This window comes from Notamacropus eugenii, chromosome 7, assembly GCF_028372415.1.
Source record: "Notamacropus eugenii isolate mMacEug1 chromosome 7, mMacEug1.pri_v2, whole genome shotgun sequence".
Taxonomy (NCBI): domain Eukaryota; kingdom Metazoa; phylum Chordata; class Mammalia; order Diprotodontia; family Macropodidae; genus Notamacropus; species Notamacropus eugenii.
This window is the reverse complement of record NC_092878.1, coordinates 56,073,414-56,100,977: the sequence shown is the minus strand read 5'-3', so window position 1 is coordinate 56,100,977 and position 27,564 is coordinate 56,073,414. Positions and strand designations below refer to the sequence as shown.

General features: G+C 39.9%; 1 protein-coding gene across 11 annotated transcripts in view; it reads left to right on the top strand.

Moving 5' to 3' along the window:
* LOC140514447 (TP53-binding protein 1-like) overlaps window positions 1–27,564 on the top strand; it is a 130,923-nt gene that overhangs the window by 82,057 nt on the left and 21,302 nt on the right. For all 11 annotated transcript variants that reach the window (XM_072624842.1, XM_072624849.1, XM_072624840.1 and 8 more), the window contains 2 exons: window positions 14,691–15,201; window positions 21,286–21,438. In XM_072624842.1, coding sequence (XP_072480943.1) covers window positions 14,691–15,201; window positions 21,286–21,438 — 664 coding nt within the window. The remainder of the gene's footprint in view (window positions 1–14,690; window positions 15,202–21,285; window positions 21,439–27,564) is intronic.

Genomic DNA, 27,564 nt, shown 5'->3' with positions numbered 1-27,564 from the left:
GTCCTAGGTCCTTTTTCCTTTTCCTCCTGTACTTTTTCTTTTGGTAACTTCATTAATTCCCATGGGTTTAACTATCATCCATATATAGATGACTGCCAGAACTACATATCCAGACCCAGTCTTTCCCCTGAGTTTCAGTCCCACGTTACCAGTTGTATATTGGACATTTCCGACTGGATATCTCATTGACACCTCAAATTCAGCATGTCCAAAACTGAACTCCCAAACCCATCCCCTTTTTCCAAACTTCCCTCTTTTTTTTTGAAGATACTATCATCTTTTCTGTCTTCTAGGTTTGTAACCTCAACATTATTCTGAACTTTCTTACCTTTATTCGCCTCACATAACCAACCATTTGTCACATCTTGTCAATAACATCCTGGCTTCTGTGGCCCAAGTCTTTCTTTTCTCCATTCCAGTGCGTCCTGTGCACACTGATGCGAAAGTAATTTTTCTTAAGCTCAGATCTGATTGTAATTCCCCTACTTTTTCAGGTGTCTTGCTTCTAAGAGCAAATATAAACCCCTGTTTAGTTTCTTATAATTTGTTTTTAAAATTTATTTATTTTTAGTTTTCTACAATCACTTCCATGAGTCTTAGATTTTTCTCCCCCTCCCTTTCCCCTTCCTTCCCAAGATGCCATGCAATCTTATATGGTTTCTATATATACGTTGTTGTTAAGCAGATTTTTACATTAGTCATGTTGCATAGGGGAATTAAAATGAATGAGAAAACAAAGCAAAACAAAACATAACACAAGAGAAAATATTCTGCTTCGTTCTGCATTCCAATTCTATAATTCTTTTTTGGATGTGGATGGCATTTTGCCTCGAGTCCTTTGGGAATGTTTTAGGTCTTACATTGCTGTGAAGGGCTACGTCTATCAGAAAAATTCCTCACACGCTGTGGTTTTTACTATATACAAAGTTCTCCCGGTTCTGCTGCTTTCACTCAGTGTCAGTTCATATAAATCTTTCCAGGCCTCTCTGTAGTCTTTCGGTTCATCATTTCTCATAGCACAATAGTATTCCGTTACATTCAAACACCACAATTTGTTCAGCCATTCCCCAATTGATGGACATCCCCTTGATTTCCAGTTTTTGGCCACCTCAGAGAGAGCTGCTATAAATATTTTTGTACATGTGGGAATCTTTCCCACTTTTATGATCTCTTTGGGATACAGTCCTAGAAGTGATATTGTTAGGTCAAAGGGTATGCACATTTTTGTAGCCCTTTGGGCATAGTTCCAAACTGCTCTCCAGAATGGTTGGATCAGCTCACAGCTCCACCAACAATGAATTAGTGTTCCAGCTCTCCCACATCTGCTCCACCATTTATCATCTTCCTGTTCTGTCACGTTAGCCAATCTGATAGATGTGATGTGGTATCTCAGAACTGTTTTGATTTGCATTTCTCTGATCAATAGTGATTTAGAGCATTTTTTCATATGACTATAGATAGCTTTAATTTCTTCCTCTGAAGACTGCCTGTTCATGTCCTTTGACCATTTATTAATTGGGGAACCCTATTTAATTTTTAAAGCCCTTTACAGCCTGGTCCCAATCTGTCTTTCCAGCTTCAGTGGACTTCACTCTTCCTTCCTGTACTCTACAGTCCAAATGATATTTCATCCCCCATCTCTGTTCCTTTTTTACATTAGATATTTTTCATACCTGGAATGCATTCTCTTCTCACCTTTGCCTCAGGGAGTCCTTTTTCTATGAGATGCAGCTCATGCACTCCTTTCTGTATGAAGCTTTTCCTGATCTCCCCAACTACTAATTCTCTCTTTCCCAAATCTTACATTTAATTAATTTTTATATATTTGCTTTTATTCATTTTATATTTATGCTTTGGATACTTATATGTACCAGGTATCCCAAAAGTCTTAGTGCAATTTTGAGCTTTTGTAGCTTGAAACTGCACTAAGCCTTTTGAGATACTCTCCACTGTCTCCTCTTTAGAAGGCAAACTCTTTGCAGGAAGAGTTGTTTTCATCCTTTGTACGGGTGTCCCAACTGTCTCATATAATGAATAGCTTGTAGTGATGCTTAACAAGTGGTTGTTGATTAATGATTTGCTGAGGCAGTGTTCCAAACATTTGTGTAGGTGTAGCACATTGGTATTGTTAACCTTGCTGTCAGAGAGCCAGATTCATTTTGACACGGCTCAGTCTCCATAAACTTTTTTTTAATATTATGAAACTTTTCATTTTTACATGTAGTTGATTTAACTTAACATTATACCTTCAAAGTTCGTGTACAGCAACCAGCACAGTGACACAGCTCTTATGTATCGTCATCCTTTATCTGTTGGCAGTGCACGTGGGAGATCTGCCAAGCCTCTGTCAAGATCTGACAGACACTAACCCCAATTTGGTCTGGTTTGCCAGTATCATTTTATGTAATCACTTCAGTGCATTTACTGTCGGTTGGAGTGGGTCTGAATGTTAGTGAATTGTTTTTATGGATTTTCACTTGAACTTTATTTTCATTGAAAAGGATGTGTGTATTTGTTTTTTATTTTTTTATTTTTTAATGTTTAACAATCACTGCCATACAATTGAGATTTTATCCCCCCACACCTACCCCCACTACCCCCCTCCCTCCCCACGACTGCATACAATTCTGTATAGGTTCTACATATACTTTCCTATTGAGTATATTTTCACCATAGTCATGCTATGTAGTCAGACTAAAATAAATGAAAGAAATCATATCACAAATCAAAACATGATACACAAAAACATACACATACACAAACATGATCTGCTACATTCTGCAAATGACTTCCATATTTCTTTCTCTGCGTGTGGAAGGCATTTTGCCTTGAGAACCACCACTGGAATTTTTTTTTTTTTAAGAAGTTCTTGCGTTATTACGAAATTCCAAGTCTACCAGAAAAAACTCTCGCACACTGTGGTCGTTGCTGTGCACAAAGTTCTCCTGGTTCTGCTCCTTTCACTCAGCATCAGGTCATATAAGTCCTTCCAGGCCTCTCTGAAGTCTTCTTGTTCATCATTTCTTATGGCACAATAGTACTCCATTACATTCATATTCCATAATTTATTCAGCCATTCCCCAATTGATGGACATCCCCTTGACTCCCAATTTTTGGCAACTACAAAGAGTGCTGCTATAAATATTTTTGTACATGTGGGACCCTTTCCCATTTTTATGATCTCTTGGGATGCGTGTATTTGTAAAGGAGTTGTACTTGGACAAATTCAATAACTTTTGGCATTTGCTTCATGCCCCTACCCTCCGGAGGGTCTTGTGCTTTCCCAAGAAGGTTAACTCCATAGTTTGAAAAACTGTGACCTATAACTGTATCTGAGAACTTCTGTCCTGATCAGATAGCCAGTGTGTGTTCATCCTTCGTTTCCAAAGAAGACCGTGCTATCAGAGAAATAATGACTTTGTTTTGAGTGAGGGAGGGCTGTGCAGGTCACCAGCCTCACTTTTTCCTCTGGAGCCATCTGAGTCCAGTGACCAGCTATTCATCAGGATGACTGGAGATGACCCAGGATGAGGCAATTGGGGTTAAGTGACTTGCCCAAGGTCACACAGCTAGTGAGTGTCCAGTTACTGAGGTGAGATTTGAACTCAGGTCCTCCTGACTCCTACACTGGTGCTCTATCCACTGCACCACCTAGCTGCTTCAATCTTATATAATGGCTACCAGCTGAAAGCCATAAGGGACAAAGCCCATAACTACCCTTTAGAAGACCACCCAGCTGTCTCCTGCCACACATTAGAGCCCCACCAAGGTTAAAGAGACTCAGGATAATAATGCTTAATCTACTCTCAGGTAAAATCCAAATCCTTTGCCTGTTGTTATTCTGTCTGACCTGTGAAGTCTTATCTTGCTAGCTGTCATAGATGGCCATTATCCATCCTTTTACCTACCTTGCCTGCTAACCCCTATAAATAGACTCTTTTATTTCTTTGAAGTTGCTTTTCTGTCTTTTTAAAATTAAATTTATTTTTTTGATTCAGCAAAAATCCACGTCCTGCCTGTTTCCCCTCTCCTTCTTCCCCCATTCCTCTTGAGAATGAAATTAACAACCCCCTTAAAAATGAGCTGCAGAACGAGATAAACAAAGCAGATGAATTAGGCACGGCCCGCAGAAGGGGAGAACACGGGTGTGTTTCCTCGCGCACTTGGAGCCTTTCGCCTGTTCACCCTTCACTGCTTGTGTTTCATTATTAGTTCTCTGGAGTCGTGGCTGGTCATTGCATTGATCTGAATCCGTAAGTCTGTCAGAGTTGTTTGTCCGTATGGTAATGTTTTCATTGTATAAGTTGTTCGGGTCTTGTTTTCTTTACATCATTTTATACAAGTCTTCTCAGGTTTCCCTGAAACCATTCACTTTATCATTTCTTATATAGCACAATAGTACATACTATATTTTCTCAATTACACGGAAAAACAATGTTTAGCATTCGTTTTTTAAAGCTTTGAGTTTCAAGTTCTCTGCCTCTCTCCCTCTCCACCCCCTTCATTGAGGAGGCAAGCGATTTGATAATGGTTATGCGTGAACAGTCATGCAAAGCATGTTTCCATATTAGTGTATCATACTAGAAAACAAGAAAATTCATGCTGGAAATAAGCATGCTTCGGTCTGCATTCAGACTCCATCAGTTTTTTCTCTGGAGATGGATAGCATTTTTCATCATAAATCATTAGGAATTGTCATTGTCCTGCTGAGAATAGCTACGTCATACCAGCTGATCATCGTACAACGTTGCTGTTACTGTGGACAATGTTCTCCTGGTTCTGTTCAATATACTTTGCATCAGAAGGGATACACTGAAGAAGGGTCAAGAGCTAAAATTATAAGAGGAAGTGTAATAGGACCAAATACCACGTCTTACTCTCAGCTTCTTAGGTCCAAGATGGAGGAGACATGGCTAGATACCAGTTCATCAAAAAAATATCTAGGAGTCTTACTCTTAATCAGTATTCTTAGATATTTAAATAGACCTGTGATGTCATCAGTTTGGGAGTTCCTTCACTTCATATCTCAACCTATTCATGTTTGCCTATTTTTATCCAAGTCCTCCTAGAAGTTCACCATAGGAGTTCTATCCCACATTCTGGAGGCATTCTTCCCTTGGTCCCTACATCTTGAGGATTCCAATGGAGCAGTCTGGCTCTCTATGTGTCATCCCTCATTTTTCCCACTTCGTAAGAGGATTCAAAAAACTACAGTATGATTCAGCAGTGTGACATAAAAGCCATGAAAATTAATGGAGTCTTAGACTTCATTAAAAGAGATGCCATTTCTAAAAGTAAGGAGTTAGAGTCCTGTTGTCCTCTCTTCTGGTCATCAGCCTACATTTAGAAATAATGTGTTCAAATATGAGTGTCATGTTTTTGGAAGGATGTTGGTAAACTGAGAAATATTTTTAGCATACTGGATAGTGAACTAGCCTTGAAACCAGGAATAACAGGGTTTAAGACCACCTCTGTGGACCCTGGGCAAATCACTCTTTTAATGCTCTAGACCATTTTGTGAAGACTGTAAATCACGGAAAAGATGCAGATTTATGTAGTTCAAAGCATTTTCCTTTCCTGGCAGTTGCCTGAACTAGTGAAACCATAGAAACAGTCCCTACCCCTATTAATAAACTTATGGGCACCATATCAGTTGAGGGGACTGAGGATGTTTACCTTGGAAAAGAGGAGACTCACGGAGGACATGATAAGTGTCTTCGAATATTTGAAGCATTTGCACTGTTAAGCTGTATGGGACTTGTTCTATTTAGCCCAGAAAGTAGAACTACCTAGGGACAATGTGTAGATGTTGCTCCCCCCCCCCAAAAAATGAGATTTAAACTAGAAAATAAAAATTATTTAATAATATGGACTGTCTTCGAACACAGTAGTATGTTTCCTCTTATTAGAGATCATTAAGCAAAAACTGAATGATCATTTGCCAAGTATGTTATAAAGAGAATTATTTTCAGACTTGGGTTGGTCTCCTAAATGATTGCTGAGAAGTGTCTTCCAGCTCAGGTTCTGTGATTCCTTCTGCTCATCCACAACCTATCATTTTGTCAGTTCCTCTCAGTTCTGTGTCTGCATCATCTTGCTTTCCATTCCATCGAAGGTTCTTTGTACCATGGCCCTGCGCTGTTATAACGGCCTCCTTAGCCCTTCCCTACTTACCTCCTTTAGCCCGGTGATAGCAGATCCAAGGCATGGTTCTAATTGTCATTCCTCTGTTCAGAAACCTTTTACAAGAATTAATTATTCATAGAACAAGTCATAGACTTCGTATTAAAGCATTAGAGGTCCTTGACTTTTTATTCCCAACCTATCACTATTGTCTTATTGAACCCTGTATTGCAATCAAGCTGGCCTAATTGAAATTTCTCCCTTTCTCGCATTCCCACCCATCACAGTTTTATCCTTTCTTGGGAGTCTAGTTCACATGCCATCTTTTCTACGAAGTCTTCTTGATCCCCAGCTATAAAAATTTTTCCTTCTACTTTGCTCCTCTAACATTTTGCCTGAAGTTCTCCTTATCACATTTTGTTTTCATTATGATTGTGTACATCCCTTATTTCCCCTACTTGATTTTAAGCGCTCTGCGTTCACAGAAAATAATTTGTTTGTATTTGTATCCTTCATGGGAACTAGCCCAAATGAGGACTTAAATATAGATTTAATTCAATTAGTTATTGTATTCTCTCTCTTATATAGTGCCTTTCTTTGAAAAAGAAGTACCCAGCAACTCAGGTATAAAAAACTTGAAGAATCATGTGAACATTCAACGTCTCATTCTAGGCCATCCTCCCCAGAAAGTAGAGAATTCATTTGGATGCTATATTTTTGATTGTTTGGTTACTGTAACTAGAGCTGCTATGTGAGCATTGAAATGAATATGTTTTCATTGCTTTTAGCTCCTCTAGTTTTTTTTTGTTTGTTTTATAGTATCTTCAGAGATGTGTATGTTCTGCATCCTTTGATTTCAAGTAGGAATACTTCCGAGAGTCTTATTCCTCAGAACAGTACATTTGGTTTTGCTGGGATTTGTTTCTTATCCTTCAGAAACATTCTGTCACCCTGCATCTGTCTCTGTCTCTTTAAGTGGTGGCAGGATTACTTGCTTTGAAAAAAACTGTCCATTTTTATAGCATTCAGAGTGTATGTCTAGTTTTTACTAAAAATTCACAAGTATGGAATTTCGCTTTGTCTAATTTTACCACTGGAGAGCTCAGTTTTTGAGCCTGAAAAATGAAATGAACATAGTAGTACTTATCAAAAAGAAATTGCAGTTTGAATCATCATCACTAATAAGCATTTATTAAGCACTGAATATGTACTGGGCACTGTGCTGATCTTTGGGATTATAAAGGACGACAAAAAATACAATTCATGCCTACTAAGAGTTCACATTGTACTGGAAAAGACAATATTAAAACAACTATGTGTGTATAACGTGTATGAATGTATATGCACAAGTACGTATGTGTGTATCTACGCACACAGTGTAGATGGGAGGGAATGCACTAGAGTGGGTGACAGAGGGAAGGAGAAGGAGACCAGGAAAGTCCTTTTGAAGAAGATGGGGCCTGAGCAGAGACTTAAAGGAGGCCACGTAAACCAGTACACAGAAGTGAGACAGGAGAACATTCTAGGCAAGCAGGAACGCTGTTGAGAAGGCATAGCGTCAAGATTGTATCATGTCTGAGGAAAAACAAGGAGACCAGTGTCACAGTGTGCTTGAATATGTGAAGAAGGATACATGTATCCTGCAAGTCTAGGAAGGCGCTGGTTAGGCTGTGGAGGGCTTTAAAAACTAGACACCAGATTTTTGTGGCATCTTATAGGCAGTAATAGGGAGCCACTAGAAAATATTAAGTAGGAAACTGATGTAGTCAGTTTTGTCCTTTAGAAAGATCAGCTGAGTGGAGGATAGACTGGAAGGGGAGAAACTTGTGCTAGGGTTACTGACAGTGGCTTTTGCAAGAGTGTGAGGTAATGACTTGAATACGTGTCAGTCAGTAAGTACCAAGTGCCTTTTTACGTACCAAGCACTGTGCTAATCGCTGGGAATATACAAAAAGGCAAAAGAAAGTCTGTGCCCTCGAGGCCCTTACAATGTAATGTAAACAGCAAGCAGACAGATACGTACAAGGAAGCTGTGTGTTTGTCCTTCGTTGTGAAGAAGACCATGCCATCAGAGAAATAATGACATGACTTGCACTTGACTTTGTTTTGAGTGAGGGAGGGCTGTGCAGGTCACCAGCCTCACTTCTCCAGAGCTGTCTGAATCCAGTGAACAGATATTCATCAGAATGACTGGAGATGACCCAGTATGAGGCAATTGGGGTTAAGTGACTTGGCCAAGGTCACACAGCTAGTGAGTGTCCAGTGTCTGAGGTGAGATTTGAACTCAGGTCCTCCTGACTCCTGCACTGGTGCTCTATCCACTGCACCACCCGGCTGCCCCCTTACAAGCAAGCTGTATGCAGGATAAAAAGGGCATCAGAGAGGGAAGGCATTAGAATGAGAGATTCTTTGGAAGATGAGATTTTATTTGAGACTTGAAGGAAGTGAAGGAAACCTTGGGTAGACATGAGAAGGGAGAGCAAAATACCTAGATCTGAGAGATAGGGAATGTCTTGTTTGTGGAACTAGGATTGAAGAATATGTGAACAGAGTGAGGTATGAGACTAGAAAAATGGTGAGTTATGAAGAGCTTTGAATATCCAACAGAGGATTTTGTATTTGATCCTGGGGGTAATAGGGAACCTCCTTGAGGTGGGGGAAGAGGCATGAGGGTGGGAGGGAAAGGGGAGTGATATGGTCAGACCTGTGCTTTGGAAAAAATCATTTTAGTGGCCAGTTAGAGAATGGATTGAAGTGAGGAGAGACTTGAGACAAGCTGACCCACAATAATCCAGGCATTAGACGATGGGGGCCTGCACCAGGGTGTTGGCCGTGGCAGGAGAAGAGAAGGGGGCGTATTTGAGAGATGTTGCAAAGGTGAAATCGACAGGCTGTGGCCACAGTTTGGTCGTGGGAGAGGACAGGGGAGAAAAATAGTGAGGATTCCAGGATGATTACTAGATGCTGCCCTTGACAGTAATAGGAAATTTGGAGTGGGGAGGAGTTGGAGGGAAAGATGATGAGTTTGGTTTTAGATGCGTTTAGTTTAAGATGTCTACTGAATAGCCAATTTGAGATGTCTGTAAGGCAGTTGGAGCTGCGAGATTAGAGATCAGCAAAGAGGTTATGACAGGATAGGTAGATTTGGAAATAATCTGTATAGAGATGATAATTAAGTCCATGAGAGTTAATGAGATCAACTGGTGAAGTAGTATAGAGGGAGAATGGAAGAAGGCCCAAGAACCCTATGGGACACCTACAGTCTGAGTTTGATCTAGAAGAGGATCCAGCAAAGGAGCTTGAGAAAGAGTTGGTCAGATAGGTAAGAGAAGCAGGAAAGAGTGGTATCCCAAAAACCTAGGGAGAAGAAAGTATCAAGAAGGAGAGAGTGTTCAACAGTGTCAAAGGCTGCAGAAAGATCTAGGAGAAGGAGAATTGAGAAAAAGCCATTGGATTTGGCAATGAAGAGATTGATTGTAACTTTCAATGGAGCAGTTTTACTGTCATGATGAGGTTGGAAACTATATTGTAAGCCATTAAGAATGAGAGGACATGAAGTAGAGGCACCTATTGGCTATGATCTTTTCAAGGAGTTTAGCCTTAAAGGGCAGAAATTATAGGATGATATTTATCAAGGATGAAAAGATCAAGTGAGGATTTTTTTCAGGATGAGGGGAGACCTGGCATGTTTTTAGACAGTAGGAAAGGAGCCAGTAGACTGAGAAAGGATGCAACCTGTTAAAAGAGATGATACAGAATAGGATCGCTTGAGTGAGTAGATGGTGTTAGTCATGGTAAGGAGTAAAGCCACTTCTTCACGTGAGATAGCAGCGAAGGGGGAGATAGTGGTAGAAAACATCTGAGTGATAGGAGATGAGGATGAGGGATTGGTGTGAACTCCAGTTTTTTCTGGAAAATATGAGGCAAATTTCTCAATTAGGGGTGCGGGGAAAGGGGAAGCCATGGGAGATCCGAGGAAGGTTGAAAAGATTTGGAAGAGCTGCGAAGAGTGAGATAGTGTATTGATAAGAAAGTTAAAGAATAATCTGCATAACAGCAGTCAGGGCCCAGCTGAGGTTGTGTAACATAAATTTTTAGTGTACTCAACCAAAATGATTGCACGTGTGATTTTCTACACATTTGTTCAGCAGTACACGTGTAGAAGCAAAGGGGGCAGATGACGGGAGTTATCTAAGATCATGACCTTGTGTGTTAAGTATGAGTGTGAGAAATTGAGGATGACTTGAGAGGATGGTGGTGTTGACAGCAATAGGCAGGCATGAGAGACTAGACACCGCACAGATGTTCGCAGTAGAAGAATGTTAGGAAGTCATGAACTTATGATTAAGGATAGAAGAACACGAGGAAGAATATTCTTTAGGACGAGAATCTAATACTTAATGAGCAGAAAATCTTTTCTCATATATATTGATATCTTCATTAGCTTTCATAGTTTCTTTAAGTCAACTTTAAGAATTCCTAAACACCGAGATTTAGGTGAGTATGTCTATGTGGCTAAACCGTGAGGCTGTTAAAGAGCTTACTTATTTTTGATAATTCCAGTATTAATTTACTTGGAGAATCCTACGTGAATTCGTTGATTTTTATGGGCTTTAGTTTCCCAGTCGATAAGATCAGAATATTACGAAGGTTAATGTATTAATGAACCTGTTATAACATCTCCGAGCAAGTGTCACGAAAACAATAGACGTGGCATCTTGTTTGAACCGTCATTTGGCGCTCCCGCTGTCTTTACTGCCTTTTTTTCCTCCGATATTAAAGCCCTGAAACCTGAATGCAGCAATGCAGGTGAGATACCATTAGAGTTACAGGAAGAGTTCTAGCTTCAGTCTGTGAATCTCTATGCAGTGCCTTTGTTAAAAAACAAAAACAAAACACTGTATAAATTAGGCACTCAATTGTAATGTTCATTTAGGGCACATGCATCTTGTGGCTTCAGTATTTTGTACTAAGATGCAAAAAATTCTTTTGGTGTTAGAGAAATTGATAGTTGAATGGGGCTGAGTGTCCCAAAGGTATTTTATCCAAGTTATACAGATATCTAAAGACAATGTCATTTTTCAAATCCCACCTAAATATAGCACAGAATTAGAGCGATACTGATTATGTTAGATAATGATTTGTCTACACCTCTGATCTGATGGCTCACTAGAATCATTGTTGAATATGACAGTTATCATTTGAATTGATGGCCTGAGGGTTCAGGATGCCAGCAGGACAGTCCATGTGAATTCTTCCATCTCATCTCAGCAAATTAATGGGAAAGGTTATTATATATAAAAAGACACACTCTGCCATACATAGGAGCAATTCTCCAAAATAACTAAGTCCTGGAACAGATAACTTCAGACTCTGAAGTCCATTGTTGGAATAGTGCATCTTGGATCTTAGTCAAAATACGACTAATGTATTAGCAAAAACCTACATTTGACATTAACTAGGAAACTTTTTATTTTATTTTTAATCATTACTGCCTCCATTTGTACAGTTTAGGTATTACACTTGGTGTTTAGTCGTTGGTTGATGTTCACTTGTTTTTAAATATCGTATTGTCCAGGTGTACCTAATGTCTGATTTCTGGTTTTTCATTTACCTTTTCAAGTCTCCTTCACTGCTGCCAGAAATAATTAAGACTGATGTCCCCATTTACTTATGCCATTTAGCGAAGCCAAGAATATAATTTGTTTGCATAATTGTGGATCTCCATTCACTACCTCTCAAAAAACAAACATAAATGTCTTTCATACTGTCGGGAGATGAGTTGAATAGTCATGGGTCGTTGAAGTAAATAGATGTAGAGGACGAAAACAAGAAAACAAACCAATAGTAATATAACGTGGATTCGGATCTCTGTGCAGTTCCTTAATGATGGTTCTTGTACCATGTACCCAAACTTCCCAGAGGGAATAGTACAGCAGTGTGAATCCCACTTAATAAGTATCTGTGAAGAAAATGGGTGACTGAACCACTGAAGAAGAGTTCTCTTCATGGCATTTTATCTCATGAATGCAACTATTGAAACAGTTAGGTCACTTTTCTCACTTATTATTTACACTATTTCTATTTCACGTCAAACCAGCAGGTATTTCCTGAGTGTTGTGTGCGAGGTCCTGTACCAGCTACTGTGAAGAGTAAAAAGAAATGTGAAACGTAGGCCTTGTATTCAAGGAGCTGAGCTTGATTAGGTGCTTACAATCTAGCTTTACTTGAAAATAGGGAAGATCAGGTGGCGTGTTCCACTGTAATGACAAGCAGACGTCCAAAGGACTGTACTCCTTGGCCTCTACCATCTTAACAAACATGTTTAGCTTTAAGATATGCTAATTTCTTTTTCATGTTTTATTAATATCAAATAGTATTAAGGAAATGTTGAAACTTGGTTTTCTCATTAGGATTTTGGTTATTATTGATTCCTGATCATTATTTGCTGAAATGAAGCAGATAAAGTTCATAGTTAGTGTATTTGAGATTGTGAATATATACCCAAAATGCAATTTCCTGCAGTCCTAGTTACTTTTAACTCCAAAACACTTTGACCTAGAACATCCCAGATAATTAAAACAGAAAGCTAATTTTGTTATTTTGTTAAATATATGCAGTTAATTTCATAGCTTTCTTCATTATTTCAAGAAAATGAGAATTTCTTTCTGTTGTTCAGCTCCTGTTTTAACAAAGAACTTTTAGGAACGTTTTGGTTTTTAAGTATTTGTTTTGAAAGCCCCCATGCTAATAGTACCTAATCTAGATGTTTACGTTAATAGCTAAACCATGGGCTTCTTATATAGAACCCTGAAAGTTTTTACATTTACCTGACTGTAAGTAATGTGCTCATTATCCAGGTATCCATCAGCTGTCTAGTTTCCAGTTTAACAGGTGTTCCCATACAGTTGGAGATTTGATTGATCCTGATAGTGAGCAGAGGTCTCTTTGTTCTCTAGTGCAGTATTACACATGTATGCAGGGATAGTGCTTTACATTCTGCTATCTTTACTATATGTTTCTTTTTAATACCCTCTACACTTTTGTACCAGTCATAGATCCCAGTTTTATATCAGCTACGCTTGTCATTTTGACCTTGATCTGTTATGGTCTGTTATGATAACTCCACCATGGACAAGGAATATTTTATTGAAAGTTTAACTGTTCCGTGAGTGATAAAAAACAGCATCTTTGTAGCTTTTGAAGAGCCAAGTTATTCAAAAGTGGTTGCCACAGCTACCACCATCCCCATATACATAGTTCTTTAAGGTTTGCCAAACTCTTTATGTATTATCTCATTTAACCCTCACGACAATCCCATGATGTAGGTTCTGTAGAGAGGTTAGGTGACCTGTTTACAGGTCACACATCTGGTAAATGTCTGAAGCAGGATTCGAACTTGGGTCCTCCTGACTCCCATGTCCAACACTACGTCCATTGCACCGCCTCCCTAGACTTAACTACAATTTCTCTGTATCTCAACTTACTCTGTATATATCTTGAATGTACATAGCTGTTTTGCATGTTTTCTCCTGTCAAGATGTGAATGCCTTGCGGACAGGGACTGTTCTTGCCTTTGCTGTGTTCTCAGAGCTTGACTTAGTGGCTGGCACATGTTAGGCACCTAGTATCAATGCTTCTCAATTTGACCACTGTAGCTGAGAGAGCTGGTAACTTAACTGCAACTTATACCTTTTAAATTGGGCTCCTTTCCCAAAAACAAACATCAGATTTTTTGTTAGTAATGCAAAAAATAGAAGAATTAGTAACTGATAAATACTGCTGATTAACTCATAAATATTCTAGTGGATCTATGTTCTTATCAGTGTATTTTATTCAGCCACACAGATGGCAGCCCATCTGTGGTTGCTTTTTCTTCATGACCTTGATCCATGTCATCCCATTCTTCACGATGTCATCTAATAAAAGAAAAACCCCAAATATCTTGATTGGCGTATGAAGTATGAGCCCATAGCAAACTTGATAGAAGTCCATTTAGACTCAGCAAAGTATGAGGAACATTACTTTGTGCATAAAAATCGTGCTTTGACTTATCTTCTTTTTAAAAGTAAATTCTTACATTGTTGTTGACTGATAAGAAATTAACTTTTTCCGTTTTCTTGTTTTTCTTTTGCTAATAGTTTTGAGAGTTTGTCTATAAAAATGGAAAAACATTTTGCAAAAATAGTGTTGTCATGTTGAAGTAATTGTGAATTCATCATTCTTATTTCACAGGAACAGCTAGTTAAGATCACGATATAAAACTCCATAAACACAATGACCAGTAACAACAGTCATAATGTCACTCTGCATTTCACATGGTAGAAGTAGTCTGGGCACTCACATTTTCTTATTTGGTGGAAAGACTGGAACTCGGGTTTGCGGAATCTGTTTTATGTATTTGAATCTCACCTGGTGAATGGGAATGGTGTGTGCTTCAGCTGTTAAGGGAACACCACAGGAATGGAAGGGGGGTATGGAGCACTCGTAAGGAGGCTTGTCTTTTGGATTTGATTCAGACAAACCAGTTCACTTGTGACACGATCTCTCCGTGTGGTTGGTTTCAGGGGGGATTTGTTCAATTTCCCACGCACTCAAGAAGTGGAAGATGAAAAAATGGAGGATGAACCTAGCCCCTGGCCATGCCAACAACAGCCCATCAAGCACACTGCTCATGTTGAGGCCCCTGTTCCCTCAGCCGCACAACAACAGACTGTTACACAAGTGCCATCCAGTCCAAAAGGAGACACTGTGGAGATGGATGTGGTGGAAGAATCCCAAACCAGTCGGGATCAACACGGTAAAGTCTTGTGTGCAAGCCCAGGAACACGAGAGGAAAGCACTTGTCCCAGCACAAGTGACAAAGAAGTACAGACAACAGAACATTCCCTTTGGGCTCCAACTGTTGTTTCAGTAGCAACACAAACCTCGAAAGGAGCGTGTGAACAAGTAGAGGTGGGGACCAGCACGGCTGACCAGAACCTTGGGAGACAAGATGCTAAGGTACAGACTGAGAGGAGGAATGCTGAGAAACCTGCAAATGTCTCAGGAGATGATACCAACTCTTTGCATAGCCAGGTAAGAACAGGCCTGGGCCTTCCCTGGGATCTTCTCAACTGTGTGATCTACTGGTTAATAATCATGTATTAGTCAATGGAGAAGATGAGACTTTGACAGTACAGGGCTATGTTTCTTACTGAGCACCAGGGAGTCTCTCAAGAATGGAGATGGAGGTGGAGTGGGAGATATTAGAGCTATAACTAATCTGTAATGTTACAGGGAAAACGGAGTAGTATTTGAGTTTAAGTAGATCTCCTTTCTCTTGAAAGAGAGGGTTAGGTGAACAGTCTGCACTTTATTTCATATCATATATGAAATATTTCATAATTCATACTGTGGCCCTTGATACCTTCCTGTCCCTTCCTCACCTATCAGGACTTAGTCTAGTTCCTAGGAGTCCTCTTTATGGAGTGTGAGGGAGGACGGAAAGTTGGTGGGAAGGGGTTGGAGGAGGAGCACAATAAGGATAAGAAGAGAAGTTAGGAAGTGAAGATTTGTAGTGGGTGGGAAGGTATCAGGGGCTGATGGTCGGGGCGGAGGAAGAAATTCAAGAATGTAATGAATAGCATGCTAAAAATTGGGTGGTTTTAAGGAGAGAGAAGGTGATATGTTAGATTCACAAGTCAGAAAATAAATGTTCAGGATTTCTTTAGGTGGCTGTGGGATCCTTGGGAGGAAAACAGATGGAAACTGATCTAGGTTCACCTCGGTAAAGAAGTTATGGCCCTCTTCACTTTGGATCTGTTTTGGAAAGGCTTCTTTCTAATCATAAATCCCTCATCAGGTGCTTTCCAGGGTCTCCTGTGTGGAGCTCATTTCATTTACTGATGCCTCTTAAGGAGTAAAGTCCTGTCAGTCGTCATAAGAAAACTTTAGTGCTTGAAATGCCTGCATAAAGAGGTGATGTTCTGAAGCAGCGTATTAGCACTAAGAGGATGGTAGTTTCAACCCACTTTAAGTCCATCAGTCCAGGCACAGGAGATGTTACATATCAGCCTCCTGTTTCCCTGTTTTCATCTTTAAGGTGTTAGTTGAATCTTACAGCTTAATAATTTGGGTCCGTTTTTTGAGCTTTGGCTGTATGTGGGCATGGTGGTTAGAGAGCCTGCCTTGGAGTCAGGAAGAGCTGGGTTCAGTCCCCGTCTGTGACACATTCTAGCTTAGTGACCTTGGGATAAGTCTCTTAGATTCTAAGGATCCTTAGAAACCCTCTAAAGCTGTAAATCAAAAAAGATTTGTTGGTCTGTATGAGTGGAGGGAATTTGTACACTGCATGTTCCCTATATAAATGAACTAATTGGTTCAGATCAAAAAAATTTAATTACTGCTTCTCTTTTCTCACCTAAAATATATTCTAGACTCATGGTTTCATTGGCATAGGGAACTTTCAGTGAATATACCAATTCCAGTGGGCAGCTGTTCTGCAGCTTGTAGGCATAGAGTGTTGCTTGGAGGCCATGGGAAGTTAAGTGACTTAGGTGTCAGAGGCAGCACTCGAACACAGGCCTTCCTGACTTGGGGCCAGCTTTCTGTGTGCTCTGCCATGCTGTCCCTTTCCTCACGAACATGCAGAGCAGTCACCTGAAAGTCTGGAGATCTGACTTCTGGTCTCAGCTTTGCCCCTGACTCATGTCCTTTTCCTCTTTTGATGCCTTCTCTGTGCTGATAAAGCCAAGGAAGGCTGTGCATTGTGGGTAAGACTGAAGTCTGTTTTAGTGGAAGCTCATTTGCTCCTGTAGTCCTCAGGGTTTGGATTGTGCCCCTGGAACTAAGGTTCTCTGCATTTAAAGAGTGTCTTCTTTGACACTGCCCTCATCCTCCCCATTTATGAGTAAAAAACCAAGCTGCTCCCTCTCGGGCAGGTCTTTTTCCGAGAGCTGTTCATGAGAAAGCAACGTTAGTGTTTTTGTCCTTTCCTCTTTCATCTCTGACTCGTCTGTTTTTATGCGGCTGTCACTTGGCTTCTCCTGAGTGGGACAAAGTGAAGACTTCTCATCTAGAGTGGATCAGCCCCTAGGCCTGAGTTTCTAAACTTCAGACACTTGCCACTCATCTCCCCTTGTCTGCTTAACCCATTTCCTTGTCACATTGTACAATCAGAACCCCTTGCAGAACAAAGGAAATGTTGGTTCAGTTTCTTTTTCGATTCTTTGCATCGGGAATTTCTGAGAATATGCCACTTGCTCAAAACATTAACCAATAGAGTTAAAGGTTAAGTTGGGGGGAGTTTTGTGGTTTTTAGCTTTACAATCCTGCATCTGCTCTTGTAAGACACCTCCCTGCTCCAGGAAACTGGTGAAGGGACCGCCTGCTTCTTGCAAGAACCACGTAAAGGACTTTGTGTTCATACTTGGAGATGCCTCTGAGTAGTCAGTTTGAGTAGGGGTCTTGCCATCCCACACGGTTTTTTTCTTGTAAGTAGCACAAGTGTTTGATTATAAAAGATGTTTATCATCAGTGATTACGAAATTCAGGTTTGATATGATTTCAAGTTAAAATTTGTCCTGAAGGAATAATAAGCAGCATCTGAAAATGGTCTTCCTCTCAGGATTGTTACCTGGCATTTATGATTGTAAAAGGTATGAAGATGGGTATGTGTTAGGCGTAATATCACTTCAGTACAATTGGGGTTTTAAAAAGGATGGGATAGAAATTTGATAAGTAAGCGATGAAAATACTGATGTCCACAACGTAATGGTAGAGTTAGCTTCTTTGCTTAAAGCTCGAAGGGGATTCTAGTACAGGAAGTTATAGATGTGAAGGAACCAGACAGTCTGAGTCATGGGATTGAGAGATCTGAGGAGAGAGAAAAACCACTTACATTGCTTTAGTAAATATCTCAGTCGAATTTAAGGTGACTTTATCTAATCAGGGTAAGAAGACTGTGCCCACATGGTAGATTTATTGAAGGGATGTGGAAATGCATTCAGCTGAATGATAATGGTGCATTTAAAGTTTCAAGTCAACTTAAATAGTTTAAATTTTTAAGTAAATCTAAATGTAGTTATATTAGAAGTTGTTTTGTTAACTAAAATTGGTTTATGCTATGGAGCAAGCATATTTACAGAAGTATGTGAAAGGAAGCTTATGGCTAAATGTGAAAAGACCTTGGTTTGAGGTCTTGTCATTGTTGCCACTCACGTTCATGAGGGTTTTGTGATAAACTGTAAGTTGTTCTCAACAGAAGAAAATATTTATTGTATGACTTTTGCATGATTTTTGAAAGACCTACCTCCCAAATTTGTATTTGTAAGCTAATCTGTTATAGGAACTTCAGATTTTGGGGGGGGAGGGTGGTGGAAGATAAGGGACAAAGATAATGGAGACTAGGAATTTAAAGGCAAAATAAAACCTCTTGGCGCCCCCCGCCCTCCCCCCCTTTTTTCTCCTTTTAAAATCCAGTCATTACAGAAGGACTTCTTAAGAATCTAATCTGAACTGGAGGTGCTCAGAGAAGAGATGTTAACTTTCCATTGTAAAAGGAGAGGAGTTGGCCCCAGCCCCACCCAGGGCCCCTAAGATCTGAAGAGTCTAAAATGATCGCCCAAGCGGCGTGGCTCTTCACTTCTTAAAGGTGTAATCTCCATATAAAATGTAAGCTGCGTATGGAGTCCTGAACCTGGAATTTATTTAGGCGATAATGTCTAGTAATTGATTTTTAGGACAAATTTAAGATTTAAGATGTGAGTCCCGGTAAAATTAGTTCAGATCTTGCTTCAGATGTTTGGTGCCTCTGTGAATACAAGCCGGTCCCTTAACCTTGTTTATGTAGAATGGGGATGATCATAGGAGCTGCCTCCTACAGTGGCTGTGAAGATCAGATGAGATAATGTGAGATAATAACTGCCAGCTGTTGTCAATATAATCTCTTACCTAGTACCTATTTATGAGTAATAATATATTTAAATTTCAGTGTTTGTGTTGGAATCTGTCTTAGATTTCTTAGAGACCCGTTTTCATGTGATAGCTTTTTATTAACATATTTTCCCCACTTCAGGTATGAAATGTAGAAAATATGAATTTATTTCATCCCACATATTTTCCTCATGGCAAGTAAGTTCATTTTCAGCAGTAGCAGCAAAAGAATATATTATGAATGCTTGTTCAGAGTAGCTGAAGAGATATGTGTAATCCTTTTAACTTTAAAGCAGTGCTAGCCAGGGTGAACCGTTCTGAACAAGCATTTGCTCAGTCAGCAAGCATTGATATGCCTTCTCTATGTCAGGCAGGCACCGTACTAGGAGCTAGAAATACTGGGACAAAGACGGTCTGTGCTCACAAGTAGCTTGCATTCTAATGGAGAACATAACTTGTACGTAAATAGGTTATTGCAAAAGAAATACAAGGTAACCTTGGTCGGGAAAGTGCTATTAGCTGGAGGGACTGGGATAAGATTCATGCAAAAAGTGGTGCTTGAGCTTAGTTTTGTATGGATACCATGAATTCTAAGAAGTGGAGGGGTGAGAGGTGGGCAGAACAGTCAGTGCAAAGACATGGGAGTCGGAAATCCAGTGTCAAGTTTGAGGAGCAGAGAGAAGGCCAGTTTAACTGTACTTTAAAGCATGTGGAGGGGAGTGATATGTAATACAGAAAGCTAAGCTGGGACCAGGTTGCAGAGAGCCTTAAATGCCAAACAGAAGAGTTTCTATTTGGTCCTGGAGATTATAGGAAGCTGTTGGAGTTTATTGAGGTGTATGCTGGCTGTCAGAGGGAGAGATGGTAACAGGATTGGAACTGCGCTTTATGAAAAAATCATGTTGACAGCTCTGTGGAGGATGTCTGAGAATGGAGCAAGGTAGGGAGGCCAGTCAGGAGACTGATGGAAGAGTCCTAGTGAGGGATGATGAGGGTTTAAGTAAGCTGTGCAAGTGGGAAGGATGGGATAATAAACATGAGATGTTGTAGAGGAAATGACTATTAGTATGAAATAATGTGATGTTTATATTGAAGATTAATTTATTTGTTTGAATTCTTTAGTTTTTGTAGCTCCTTATAAAATAGGAGTTTTGCCAAATGTACATCAGAGGTTGCAACTTACAAGCTATTAGGATTCGTCCTTGAAAGAAGCTTTAATGTGGGAAATATCAAGGGTTTACAGCTGGAAAGAAAGCTCAGAGGTCATCTAGTCCCCTTACACGTAAGGAAACTGAAGCTAACAGATAAAATGCCTTAAAATACCTAGTGTTGTCAGACCTAGGTTATTTGACTTCAAAGTTGACTCTTTTTACAGCTCTACCAAGACCTTATTTCCCATCACAGAATTCATATTAGAAAGACACCTTATAAAGTCCTTCTGCCTAAGTATAAGACTCATTCCACACTGGAGATTTCATATGGGAGACAAACTAAATGAATGGTGACAATTGAGGGGAAGGTTTTTTTCTCTAGAACCAACACTTCATGTGTCAGCAGTTCATAGTAGAATGAGAAAAATTAAATAAAAAGAAATAAACATTTTTTTAATAAAAATAACATGACATTAGTACGTAGAAGACTGGCATTGGAGTCAGGTAAGCCTGGGTTAGAGTTGCCTCTGACACGTACCAGCCATGCGACCTCAAACAAGTCCTTTTATCTCTCCGTGCCTCAGACAACTCTCTGAGAATATAAATGGCAAGGTACAACTGTGCATGTGAGTGTGGGAGGATTGGGTACCAGGAATTCTCTACATTGATAAAAGCACAGAATTGGATGGAAAAAAAACTGTATGTTTTATATTGTAGTATGAGCCAAGTTTCACTTGGTGTTTTCACATGTTTAGCCTTCATAAAGGCACAAGGTTTTATTTGAATTAATAAATTATTTTTCTTTATGATAGAGCTATAAACAGGATTCTCACTTGTTCAAAATTTGTTTGTAGACATCAACCCAGGTTTTAGGCGTAATACATTCACGGCATGTCTGTTAAGTAGATTTTGTACTGAATGTTTCAACACTGCAAGAAATCTTGTATCCGTTTCCAGCTGTAATTAATTCACGTAGTTTTACTGCATTCTGATTTCATGAAACCCATCAATTGTGTCATTTTGAATTGGTTGGGTTATAGTTCTATCCATTTGTATTAGTGTGTAAATTATCTGTTCTACTGTTTAAACATTATAGGGAGAAGAAGAATTTGACTTGCCTCAGCCCCCACCTGGCCAGGTCTTGCGTCGTCACATGAGAACTATACGTGAAGTGCGCACACTCATTACACGTGTTATCACTGATGTATATTATGTAGATGGCACAGAAGTGGATCGAAAGGTGACTGAGGTAATAATATACTAGATTTAAGTGACAAATTTCACTCAACAGAATGGTACCTTGGGTTTCTTGTGACCATTCTATCTTTTCCCTATGTCCCCATTATCCAGCTGTTGATGCTTTGTTTTCTGTATGTTTTATATCAGAAAGTAAAAGGGTGAAGTAGCTCCGAGACCTCCGCACGAGCTAAAAGTTAATGATTCCAATTTGTAATCCTCTCCAGTCCTGATTCTGCTGTGTGGCCCTGAACTTGTCCCTTAACCACTCAGTGACCTTTTCTTTTAATGTAGAGATTTAGAAATGACTATCAAACTTTCTCAGGTGTGCAGTATTAATGAGGAGCAGCATACTAAAAATACAGTTTAAAATTTTTATATAACGTTTAAAAACCTTAGTATAGGATCATTGGATCTAAAGTTGGAATGAATCTCAAGAGATCATCCAATCCACCTCGGTACTTTTGTGGACGGCAAAATGGGCCTGGTGGTGGGCAGTGCTTTTAGGTCGCACAGGTACTAAGTCTGAAATAAAACAGGATTGGAATCTCATTTCTTTGACTCTAGATCCACTATCACACTATAATTCATATGCAGGTTGTTATACGGTTTTACAAGGCATCTGTTGTAATCACCCAGTCAGTCAGAGAATCACAGATTTAGATAGAGATGGACGGAACCTTAGAGGCCATCAAGTCCAATGCCCTGATTGTACAGATGAGGAAACAGAGCCTGAGAAGAGGTTAAGTGATTTGTTCAGGGTCACATAGCCTTTATATAAGGTAGAATTTGAACTCAGGTCCTCCTGACGGAGGCCAATACTCTTTTCACCACTCTAGGCTGCCTCTTTTCTTCCAGCTTTGGAATGTTGGCAATAGATTGCTTGTGAAATTCTGAAAGTTCATGTTTTTGGAAGCTGACGTAGACTCATCTTCAGGGTTGGTGTAATGTCTAAGTTTTTAATGATCACGTTGCCACTTGTTGCTCTGGTTAAAGTTGTGTACTTACCTCAGAGCTCGGGCTGAAATTGGACATGGTGAAGGAATCGCATATTAGAACCTCTGCTGGTGAGTCTGATTCAGAACTGGAGAAACAGGGCAGGAAAAGTTATTCCTTTTGTATCTAGAGACTCAGCATAGTTTTCAGGTTTTTTGGCTATCTTAAGAATCTGTTAAGAGGTCCATTATTGAGCCTTTGAAAGAACTAATGCTTTTATGCTCAACTTTTACACGCAGTATGGTGAAATATCATATTAAGGCCTCAAATATATATGTTTGTCTCATAATGACAATAGCTCCCATAGATTTCATTAAGATTTATAAAGCACTTTGTTCATAACAGCTTTGTTAGGTAGTAGTGGAAACATTCTTATCCACACTGTAGAGATCCATTAGCTGAGGCACAGAAGGGGCCAATCCCTTGTCCGCATGTACACACAGCGGATTTTAAGGCCAAGATCTATGTTGTTGGACTGCGTGTTGCTGTTTCTGCTGTTTGGATGTTCATTACCCATATTAGCAATTTGGGGTGATCTTTCCTATGGCAGCTGATCATTTACATTTCTTCTTCTGAAAAGTATTTGTTCATTTTATTGGGAATGCCTTTTGGTCTTATATATTTGAGTCAGTTCAGTGTGTATTTTGGATTCTTTTTTGGACTGATCCTGTGATTTCAACAGTATGAGAAACTGCCTCTGCAGCTTGACTCGTCTGGGGTCATCCGGCCAATCCGCCTCACAGCGGGGACTGGAACCTCGGTCTTCGGAGCCCAGCTCTGCCCAGCATGCCATGTGTTCTCTCTGTCTATTGATATCAGACTTGTCAGGAATATTTAATGCAAACCCACATTTGGTTAAGAGTGTGCTCTCCCCTGCCCCTCCTTTCATCCTCCAAGCCACAGTTGTGAAAGAGATCTTCTGTTTTCTAAATGGTTATATGTGGTTTTTTATGTAGGCTGTGGATGTGAGACACTGGTATCATCTGAATTTCTACTTCCTTCCCATTTTTCCATCAGTTTCTGATGTTATTTGCCCAGTTACTGAGTTATTTACCCACTAGTTTGATTTCCTGGCTTTACGGACTGCTAGGCTGCTGTACTTACTTATTTCTGTGTCTGATTGGTATCACTTACCTACCTTTCTCTTTTGAATCAGGACCAAGACAGTTTTCAGGTTTACTTATTTAGAACATAGTTTGTTCTGTGGTGATGCCTGTGTCCTCTTAATTCTTACACTTCCCTGTTATTTTCCACAAGGATTCAGACCTTTTGTTCTCTTGAGCGATCGTTATTATTTTGTCCAGTTCCATAAAGTACACTGCAGTCTGAGTGATGTCCCAGCCCCGTGGGTGCAGGGCTCTGCTTCCATCTTCTTGAACCTTCCCCACATAGATCTAACAGGACACTTGTGCTGCCTATTGTTGGGACCTCTTCTCAGGTTTTATGCCAGTCGCCTGTCCACCTCTAAGTTACTTTCTTCAGGGATAGGGAGGGAACCCTCACTCTCTGTTTGAAGATTTTCTCTGCCAGTTAAAATTCTCAACCCATGTGCCTGTATCTGTGAGAGCTGTGCTGAGACAGTCTACCACTTCATCTAAGGCATTCACTTGGGTGCTTTTTCAGAAAAAAATAATAGTTCTATATCCAACATTGGATGATTTTCTATTATCATGTTAGTCTTGCTTCAGGAATGAAGAAACCCACATCCTCTTCTAGACTATGGTCACTTCAGGTGATTCATTCCTTCTCCCCATACCTGCCCCAGAAAACATGTATATTGGAGTCTCAGGAAGGGCCCGTAGGGTAAGATGTAAGTAACATTGAACTTGGAGTCAAAAGACCTGGGTTTGTGTTCCAGCTCCAATACTCACCAGTTGTGTTATCTTGTACAAGTCATCTCTTAGCTCTAAGCCTCATTTCCTCATCTGTAAAATGGAAATATTAATCCTTGTACATCTTAAGAGTAGAAGTAGAAGCCCTTATAGTAACATTTTCTTACTAGATAATAGATAAAGAAGGTTGTCATAGGTAAGAAAACAACAGGAATTATTGAAGACCTTTTTGACTCACCTTAGAGGCCATTGAAGACTTGTGTCATATGAGCAGCCAAAGGACACACTCTTCTATCATTTTAATTCCCCTTAGTGATCACAGAGTAAACTTGTCCCTGTTGTCTTGCCTTAAACAAGGAAACTTAGAGGTCCCTTCATCTTTTAGATAGGGAAACTGAGGTACAGTGAGATTGGTTACATGACTTGCCAAGGACACAGGTAATAAGTGGCAGAGCTGAGGTTCCATTTCAGATGTTCTGTCCAATGCAGCAGGATTTCTTCAACTTCCCCTAGTGGGCATTTGGAGGAGTGTGCATCCTCTTGGAGAATGAAGCTACCTTATGCAGTTTTTTAAATAGGGATCTGTTACTGCCAGTGCTCACCACTGTTGGAAACTAATGTGAGGAGCTGCCGCATATTCTCTGTAAAGTCACACACCAGAAAATTCTTATTTAAGGTATTGGTGTACTGTTGCTGCTGTTAGTCATTTACCAGATAAATGAAGCTGTTGAGATCCTTGTTGTTTGTCCTTCATTCCCAAAGAGGATCATGACATGAGGAGGTGAGATCATGACTTGGATTTAAGTGAATCAGGGCTATGCAAAGTCACCAGCCCCACTCTTTTCCTCTGGAGCCAGGGACTCAACTGGCCAGTTCCAGTTGAACAATGCAGCTTCCTTCCTTCTTTCCTTCCTTCTCTCCCTCTTTCCTTCATCCACATAGGGAATCATACGCTTACTGGTGGGTGCTCTGCCCAAAGGAATATAAATTTTGATCGATGGAACCTGATCTATAGCCTGGTGTTTTTGCTTAAATGTCCTGGTCCAGGGCTCCTCAGAGCAGATTGTCACCGATACATATGTATTTTGATGAATAATATTGTTAATGGTTTCACTAATTAAAATAATACCCTGTTTCATATTCTTTGAATTATTCTTATAGTCAGTAATTATTTTAACGTTTTATCTTTTGGCTTGAAAACTGTATTTCTAACATCCAGTAATACTTAGAGTATTGCTGCTGCTTATAGCAATAAACCGACTAGTTTAAAGATAATCGTCTCCATTTTACACACGAGGAGGGTTAGATTCAAGGGTGAGTCCACGGGGGTGGGGCTCAAGCTTAGGTCTTCTGATTCCAAGTTCAGTGTTGTTTGCCATATGCAAGTTTTTTGCAACTTCTAGCTATATTTTACCTAGCAAGATTTGAGGTATGGATTGCAGGACAGCAAAATAAAGGATTTTGCATTTCACAAAACAAAACTTGTACTGTGTGTATTTTTTTAATATACCTTTTTCAGCAGAGGATGTTTAACATTTTTCTCATGTTGAAAGGGTGTTTATCAGTTACTTTTATATTGTCTGGTACTTGTTTTGTTCTGTTTACGTGAAGGGAGAGAATCAGGGGGTGATGGAAGGAGCCCTGAGGCGCGGCTAGACCCTGGCTCTGCCGCCAGCTCCCTCTGCCGACCTGGGGAGGTCATTTCACGTCTCTGGGCCTCATTTGTAAAGTGAGAGGATTAAATTAGTCTTTTTTATTTGATAGTAATAAGGGTCAAGATTTTTCCCCACATCTTTGATACCTTCACTTAAATATACACCCTGTGAATTGATTTCTCCACACCTTAGAATCTCCTTGACTCTTGCACGTGACTGTGTCTTCTGTGTGCACTTGGTCTATTTCAGGTGCGTGTCCATCTTTGTCCTCTTTAGTTCCATCCGTGTCTTCCCTATGAGCATGTTTGGGATTGTGATACTAAGGAGTTAAGTCTAAGACTCTGCTGCTTTGATGATAGAAAGTTTGGTATAAAAATCCTTGCAGATTGTTTTTCATTTTTTTCTTCCGCTTGTTTTCTTCAATTTTCAACCTTAGACATGATTGGAATGACTTTTGACTGTTTCTGCTTTATGATGTGAAACTACTTGTAATCATCCATAATCCTTTGGATAAGATTTTACAATGAGTTTATGATTTAGATTAGAGTTGCCTTTGGTTGTGCCCTCCCTTTCTCTTTCATTCGTTTTCATTTGCGATCTCTCTCTCTCTCTCTCTCTCTCTCTCTCTCTCTCTCTCTCTCTCTCTCTCTCTCGCTCTGTCTCTCTCTCCTAGGCAGTAAAGTGAGTGAAGTGTTCCCTGACTAAGGGACTTTCTGGCATCTTTTGTTCTCGTAGCAATTAGTTTACATTAATTAAACTTCTTTATAAAATAATAGTCATGATAGTTGGAGGTGAGGGGCATAGAAAGGCACTAGTAACTGGAGAGAATCATGAAAAGCCTTGTGTAAGAATTAGTGCTTGAGCCAAACTTTGAAGGAATCTAGGGACACCTAGGAAGTGGAAGGACAGAGGTGTTGTGTGTTCTGGTCAGAGGTAAATAGATGTCATACGGAATGTCACATATGGGAATAGTAAGGTCAGTTTGGCTGACCCACTGAATATATAAAGGGGGGATAACACATAAAAAACCTGAAAAACTAGGTTGGTGCCAAGTTTAAAGGGATTTAAGTGCTTAAGAGAAGAGTTTACATTTTGTCCTAAAGACAAAAGGGAAACAGGAGCTTGTAGACAAGGAACTGTAACCAAAAATCACCAAACTGTACATTCCCTTCCACCATTTGATATTACTAATGATTCGACTGCTAGCCATTTGCTCAAATTCTTGTATGGGTTTAATGAAATATTATCACCCATAAGAAATTACCAATGTGAAGACTTCAGAGAAACTTGGGGTGATTTGAATGAACTGAATCAAAATAAAATGAGCAGAAGTAGGAGAGTGGGTATCACAGTAGCTCCAACAACACCCAGGAGGGCAGCTTGGAGTGCCTGAAGGATTCTGATCAATGCAGAGATTGATCATGACTTCAGAAGACTAATGGTGAGTGTGCCTCATGCTGCTTGTAGAGGAGGGATGAACTAGAGGTGAAGGATCAGGGGTGGCTAGTGTGATGGCTAGGTTTCCTTGGTTGTACTTATTTGTTCCAACGAGGGGCTTTGGAACACTTACTTTGAGAAGTGGGAGAAGGTGTGAGATACGGGGAGAAACATCGGAGCGATACACAGAAAGAAACAAGTTCAGAAGTGGACAGAAAC